The sequence below is a fragment of the Rhincodon typus genome, chromosome 1 (genome assembly GCF_021869965.1).
Source record: "Rhincodon typus isolate 14 chromosome 1, sRhiTyp1.1, whole genome shotgun sequence".
In the NCBI taxonomy this organism is placed as follows: domain Eukaryota; kingdom Metazoa; phylum Chordata; class Chondrichthyes; order Orectolobiformes; family Rhincodontidae; genus Rhincodon; species Rhincodon typus.
Genome location: NC_063332.1, coordinates 96,966,692 through 96,974,790, shown reverse-complemented (window position 1 = coordinate 96,974,790; position 8,099 = coordinate 96,966,692). Strand labels below are relative to the sequence as shown.

General features: G+C 42.0%; 1 protein-coding gene across 1 annotated transcript in view; it reads left to right on the top strand.

The window, feature by feature from the left end:
• The window catches only part of slit2 (slit homolog 2 (Drosophila)), a 426,057-nt gene that overhangs the window by 348,828 nt on the left and 69,130 nt on the right, over positions 1-8,099 (top strand). Inside the window, exon 21 of the mRNA XM_048602443.1 lies at positions 6,765-6,900. Within this exon, the coding sequence (XP_048458400.1) occupies positions 6,765-6,900 (136 nt within the window). The remainder of the gene's footprint in view (positions 1-6,764; positions 6,901-8,099) is intronic.

The following is an 8,099-nucleotide window of genomic DNA, read 5'->3' as shown; positions in this document are numbered from 1 at the left end:
CAGCCTGCTGTGTTCTTCCAGCTCCACACTTTATTATCTATGCTGTATTAACATGTGTCTGTTCTTTAAAAGAAAGCTTTACTGAATTTAGCAGTTTTATGTTTCTTTGTTTGAATTGTGCAGTTATGTAAGATGTTCTGCAGAGTCACAAGTACAGATATTTTACTTTTCCGCCTGGCTGTTCATGGCATCATACAGTGTAAAGTTTTGAATTCAGTCATTTCCATTAAATGAGAATGTTGCAGTGTTCATGCAACACTGAGTTGTTTTCTGATGTGGAGTACGTATTGAAAAGGTGCATGTCCGTTGACCGTGACTTCCTGATCATTTGAATTACTGGTTGAAAAACAATACATAGCTCACACTTGAATCTATGTTTGGCTCTACCATAAAGTTGAAGAGATTATGACTTTTTTATAGAATCCCTACAGTGTGAAAACAGGCCATTCAGTCCAACAAGTCCACAATGACTGCCTGAAGAGCATCCCACCCCTGCATTTTCCCATGTCTAACCCACACATCCCTGAACATTCTGGGCAATTTAGCATGGCTAATCCATCTAGCCTTCACATCTTTGGGCTGTGGGAGGAAACCGGAGCAAACCCACGCAGACATGGGGAGAATGTGCAAACTCCACACAGACAGTTGCCTGAGGATGGAATTGAACCCAGGTCCCTGGCGCTGTGAGGCAGCGGTGCTAAACACTGAGCCACCGTGCCGTTAATGAAAAGCAAGAAACCTGGAGGTGGAAATTGTTTATGGCCCTAATCTGGAAAAATTTGAGTCATTTGCTGAAGCTGGGCTGAGATTTACCATTTTGGTGTATGGTGGCGATTATCTAAGATAGCGAAACATTGGCCAACATCAAGGTCAAGTTACTTCACATGATCACCTCCTTTTCATCTAATTGTCTATGCAAGCAAGATGTATCATGAGTGACTTAGTGAATCACACAACAGAGTAAAGAAGATGGTTCTCGTTCCTGGTAGGACCTTCCGGGTTTGATGGTTATGCGTCATTTTTAAAGACCAGCTGGACATTCCTTCAATACGACAAGCTAGAAACATCCCAGGTCATTGCCAGCAAGCCAGAAACACTTGCAAAAAATCGGAAGGTGGCACCCAGGTTTAGTGACTCTGCTTTACAACTGCTGCTGGGCAGAGTTGCTTAGGGAAGGGAGATCCTTCTATCAGAGAATAGCACCAGAAAGTCGTCCCACTAAACCCATCCAGTCTGAGACCAGACTTCTCATTCATCTGATTGTGGATGTTGCTGGCTAGGCCAGCATTCATTGCCTATTCCTAACTGCTCAGAGGGCACTTGAGCAGCTCAGCCACATTGCAGTGGGTCTGGAGTCACATGTAGGCCATACCAGGTGAGGGTGACAGATTTCCTTCCCTACAAGGACATGAGTGAACCAGATTTATTTTCCCCGCAACAAGCGGCAGTAGTTTCATGGTCATCATTAAATTTTTAATTCCAGATACTTATTGAATTCAAATACCACCATCTGCCTTGGTGGGATTCCAACCCAAGTCCCACAACATTGGCAGTGTCCCTGGATTAATAGTCGAGCGATAATACCACTCGGCATCACCTCCCTTATAAAAATTAAAACTATATTACTCTCTGCCTTGAATATACTTAATGACCCAGCCTGTACAGCTATCTGTGGTAAAGAATACCACAGATACACTCCCCTTCAAAAGAAGAAATTGCTCCTTGCTCTGTCCTAACTAAGTGACCCCTCATTCTGAGCTTCCGCCCTCTAGACCTGCCTCTCCCACAAGGGAAAATAACCTCAGAGTCTACCTTGTCAAGCCCAATAAAAAGCTTGTATAGATCATAGAATCCCTACAGCATTGAAGCAGGCCATTCAGCCCATTGAGTCCACACCAATCCTCCAAAGAGCATTCCACTCAGATCCACCTCTCTACCCTATGGCCAATCTACCTAACCCACATATCTTTGGACAGTGGGAGGAAACCACAGTGTGAGGCAGCAGTGCTAACCACTGAGCCACCATACCGCCAGTCAAGAGGCTAAATTGTCTACTTCCACATCTAAGTCCAATCTTCTTAAGTTATTACCTTCTTAAGCCGAGAGTAACTCTGAGATATACATTAGTTATTGATTATAACATCTGCAGGGGAAGTCATCCAGTTGTCTGTCCAAGGAATGATGTCAAGTAGCCTGTTGTGATTTACTGCAGTAGAAGACCAATGTTTATCAGCACAAACACACCAGGGTATTGACAACACATGTCAGAATGGTAGACCGAACACCACACCGTATTACCACAAAACCTAATCATTTGAGCAAACAGAGGTGACAGAATTGCTCAGCAGTCTGGGACCACCAGGATATCTAACCATCTGCCATTACAGTATCACAATCCTGATGAATTCATGCCTCTTTAATGACCAAGGCAAGCCAAGAAGCTCATTTTGTCTCTGATTGAACTAGTATCTTTTTCTTGGCTCTAGAAGTCAAACAGACTATAATTGAACTGGTCTCATTCCCTGGGCTGAGACCAGTTCCTCTTTAGTTCTAAGGAATAGTCGAAGCCACTCTACAGGCTCCTAAATTCTGACATCGTATCCCTTGCCCATGAGTCACATGTGCGATAAAAGGAACACCAGTGTAATCGCCCAATCCTTTACAACGTGGGAGGAAAATCCAATCGCTGAGGTATTAGCCAGGATGGAGGAAACAGCCAGTTACACTTAGCTCTCTGCCAACCAGGAAACCTGCTTTTCTTCAGCTAACAGGGCTGTGCTTTCAGGTGAGCCAGTTATTGGAGGCTGTTTTAATGAGAGCTGTGCAGGGATCCGATACTTTACCCTGGTCCTCATATTGAAAGGAAACCTTTCTGCTGTCATTTAGATGTTAGGTGTTATTTCCAGTCAGATCAATATCTTAACCCCTTTTCCTTCTTTCTGATAGGTTCAATCCCCATGCTGTGCCCTATTCTACCATTTGCAGAATTCTCTTGAGTCGGTGTAATCCAGTTGAGGATATAATCTGCCTAAGTGTTGTCCCTACTATGTGCCATCAATCACATATGTTAGTGCTTATGTTTTGTTTCAATAAAATCACCTCTCCTTCTTCTAAACTCCATGAGTACATAGCCAACTAATTCAACTTCTCCTCATAAGAAAATCCCTCCATTCGTAGTGAGAGTGGTCAACCATGAGCCTTGGTACAATGTGAGTGCAGTAGGAAAGATAGCAGTTTAGTAATTTTGGAAAGAAGTTGTTGGTTATTGCGAGAACTCATTTGGTTCGCTAACTTCCTTCAAAGGAAGGAAATCTCTTTTTTTTTTACCTGGCATGGCCTACATTTGATGCCACATCACGGAAATGCGGAAGACTCTAACTAGCTCCTCAGTTGTATAAAAACCTGTTACAAAATCTCAAGAAAGGAATGAAACTGGACAAGCTAACTGGCATCAAACAAGGATTCAGAAATGACAAAGTCATATAGTGCCCTGTCAATCCTGCAAAGTCCTCCTTACTAACATCTGTTGGCTAATGCCAGAATTGGGAGAGCTATCCCACAGAGTAGTCAAGCAACAGCCTGACACAGTCATACTCATGGCATCATACCTTACAGACAACGTCTTAGAAAACATCAACGCCATCCCTGGGTATGTCTTGTCTGACCAGCAAGGCAGACCCAGCAGAGGTCGTGGCACATTGATACACAGTTAGGAGGGTGCTTCCCTGGTATTGTCAAGATTAATTCCAGACTCTATGAAATCTCATGTCATCAGGTCAAGCATAAACAAGGAAATCTACTGAATAACACCTCCTCCCCACACCCTTGTTGGCTGATCAGACTACACCGCTTGGAAAAAACACTAAGGTTGGCAAAGGCACAGAATCTGGGTGGGGAACTTCAATGTCCAACTTAACGAGTGGCTCGTTATAATCTTTACTGACCAGGCTGATTGGGTTTAAAAGATATAGCTGTTAGACTGCATCTTCAGCATGTGGTGAGGAAACCAACAACACTTGACCTCATCCTTACCAATCTACCTGGCACAGAAGTGGTTAGTCCTTGACAGAATCTGTAAGGCAATCCTTGTGGAGGTGAAGTCCCATCTTCACATTGAGGTTATCTTGATTGTGTTATAAGATACTACCACCTAGTAAATGGAACAGATTTCATGCAAATCTAGCAACTCAAACCTGGGCATCCATGACATGCAGTGGACCATCAGCAGCAGCACAATTGTTTTCAATGATAAAAACTGAAATAACTGCGGATGCTGTAAATCAGGAACGAAAACAAAGTTCCTGGAAAAGCTCAGCAGATCTGGCAGCGTTTGTGAAGGAAAAATCACAGTTAACGTTTCGGGTGCAGTGACCCTTCCTCAGAACCCAAAATGTTAACTCTGTTTTTTCCTTCACAGATAACGTTTTGGGTTCTGAGGAAGGGTCACTGCACCCGAAACGTTAACTGTGATTTTTCCTTCGCAAATGCTGCCAGATCTGCTGAGCTTTTCCAGCAACTTTGTTTTTGTTTTCAATGATCATCTGTGGTCCCAAGGTCTGGCATATCCCCAAGGCTACCATCAACAATAAACTGGGTCATCAACCCTTATACAGTGAAAAGTGCAGGAGGGCATGCCAGGAGCAGCAGCAAATATTCCCAAAGATAAGGTGTCAACCTGGTGACGCTATTGCTGTTCCAAAGAGTCATTCTGGACTTAAAACGTCAATTCTGTTTCTCCACAGATGCTGCCAGACCTACTGAGTGTTTTCAGAAATTTCGTTTTTTTTTGAAACCTTTATGATCATGGTTAAAGGACAAGACAGATTCCGGAATGATATGTTCCTAATTAGCCTTAATTTTTATTATTACAAATTAGTTACAGTGGTGGTCAGTCACTGAACATATTCACATGAAAATGCCAATGTATTTGTAAGAGAGTAATATACATTGACTACACAAAATAAACAAAAGCAAATCTTTATATATGTCAACCTTGAAAGGCCTTATCAAAACAGCAAAAATGAAAGATTCAGGCATTTATCTCGGCATTATCTTTTACAGACACACAATCCAGTGAAATATCACTCCAATCTTCACTTTAAAATTTCTTACTCAACTGAAGAGATTTCAAGTGTTCCCATTTCATGTCATTTGCACATTCCCCAGATCTGATTATCACCTCTTCTGCCACAGGCAGACAGGATAACTCAATAACTTTTCCTCACTGAACTTTCGTGAAAAGTTCAGACTTTTTTTACAGCTCTGTCCATATTAACGACTTAATATATGTCCATATAAAACAACTTAAGACTTGGCCTGAAGACCTCCCCGACTAAAATCTGCCCTGTTGCCAGAATAGCAAAACTCATTTCTCTTTTCTATACGTGCTATAAGTTCCAACAAAGGGATAAAAAAGCAATTATCTCCCCAAGAAGCTTGCTCGTCATTTAACTTAAATCACAAGCTTACATGAAAAGAGCTGTTTTGAGCTTCCTGATCAAAAAATAACTTTCTGACCTTCTAAAAATACAGTCTCCTCTTCAGAACAAAAGATGAAAGTCCATTTTAACTCTAAATCAAAACTCTCAAATGAACTAATATGTTATAAACATTTATCACACAACGTAGGACTACTTGTATGTCAAAGAATTGAAGCAGTATGTAATAGAGAGAAATCTCCAACCAAAGGATCAGTCTCAGCTCTGCAGGCCGAATATCACCAGTCATGAATGGTGCTACTGGGCAATTAAACAGCTCAAGTATAGAGGAGCCCAGTACAAGAGACAAAGCTGAAGCATCTGCAGCCATCTTCACCCAGAAATATTAAGGACATAATCCCTTCTCAGCCTCTTCCTGAGGTTCCCAGCATCACAGATTTTGGTCTTCAACCAATTTGATTTACTCGTCATAATATGAAAGAGCTGCTATTGGCACTGGATACTGAAAAAGCCCTGACAACATTTTGGCAAAAGAGGCAAAATGTACCCTCCAAAATTATTCACATTATTCCAGTACAGCTACAACACTGGCACCTACCGGACAATGTGAAAATATCACAGTTATGCCCTGTCTACAAAAAGCAGGACAAATCCAACACAGCCAGTGACTACTTTGTGAGTCAATGACCAGTAAATAATGGAAGGTGCCATCAACATTGTTATTAAGTAGCACTTGCAAAGGAATGACCTGCTCAGTGACACTCAGTTTGGTTTCCGCTAGGGCCACTCAGTTCCTGACCTCGTTACAGCCTTGGGTCCCTTACCATATTGAAGCCAGAGTGACATTGACTTGCCTTGAACCAAGTTAAGACCATTCATCCCCTCTCCTAACTCACCAAATCCCACCCTACTACATTCAATTCCCTCCATCACTGTAACCATTCCCTCAGCTGTTGTATATAACCAGGCTAGTAGTCAAACTTGAGCTGTCTGTAACCTTGATGACCATACGGAGGCTTCTTTCTGGATTATGTCTGAGTCACCCATGTGACTGACCATATCCCATTGCCCAGACAGATTTTGCAGAATATCCCTCACTGACCATAGCCCATCTTCCAGGCTGATTGTATGAGCTGGGTCATGATTAACTTGACTTCCATGGCTGATCATGGTCAATCCTTTAGATTATAAATGGCACAGTCCAAAGACTTTAGAAGTATCCTCTGACTGATTGAGTTCATCCTCAGCTTCTCCATGCACCAACTCTGATGTTGACCCCACAATGCCCTTGAGCCTTTGACTTTGATATTTCACTGTTTCCTACAGCCAGTGCCTTGTTTATGATACAGAGAGTGTCCATGTCTGTCACAAGCCATCCGCTTGCCTTCTGCCTTGACCAAGTGTCACCTGTGAACCAACAGCCGCTGTCTGACACTGTGGAGCAGAAACTGATGTGTTTCCGGTGATCAGTTATAATCCACAATGGACTAGGGCCACATCCTATCTTAGTCCCCATGCACACACCTCCCGCATCTGTACAGGTTACAGCAAAACTGAAGACAAGGAGCATTGATAAGGTTTATCTGGAAGCAAACAGGGCTATGTGCTAACTGAGACTGGAATCAGAAAACTGAAGTCGATAAATACACAATCTATGCGGTCAAGTTCCTGAAGTATTGAGTATCTTGATTGAGCAGGAGTTAATGGGGGACGGGAAGTTAATTCTGGCAAGTTGTGCAATCATTGAGATGCAAATGCATGCAGATAACCTTCTGACCAAGTAAGTGTGAAAAAGACATCTCACCATTTGAAGGAGGGAGGACTTAGTTGTAAAAGTTCATCTCAGCGGGAAGAATCTGATTTGGATTCTCGCCTGATTAAGTCATCCCACTTGCCATTATTCTCACGCCCTCAGGGAGTGGAAAGTCATATTTCTGAGTAGGTTTTATTGAGCACCTCGTAAAGATTCCAGGAGAATTAATCATCATAGAAGAATGCCTGTCTATTCCATTAAGTGCAAGAGAAAATTTAACGTGCATTTCTCTTCAGTCTTTCTTGGCTTTCAGAGCCTTCCTAACTATTTCAATATACATGAAGAGAATGGGTGTATTTCTCTGAATTACACATACAATTTAAGAGCCTGCTTCCGTGAGAATAATGGGACAGGATTTGTGTCAATATCTAGGATCGTATTCCACTACATTTTTAGAGTCAAGCAGGGTCCCAAAACTTTAGGTTCACTGTCTACCTGTTCTCACTCATAAATGATCTTTTATAGATATTGTCATTCTCACTCAGAATGTTTTCTGATGGTTGAATCAATAAGAGTAACAGAATAATTACTATTCCATTGCAAGTAATGAAATGTTATCCATTTCTGAACAATGTACAAAGTCAACTATTATTTCTCTAACCTGAAAATGGAAGAGAATACTGTAAACTGAGTACAAGCCTGATCCCTCTTTAAAACACATCACAACCTGTGATCAAGAGTCATCTAGATTCGAAATGTTAGTGCTTGCTCTCTCTCCATAGATGCTGTCTGAACCGCTGTGATCTCCAGCATTTTTTGTTTTCACAAACATTTATCTCCAATTCATTATCGTCACTGCCTCTAACACTCCATCACCACTGCCTCCAACACGCCATCACCACTGCCTC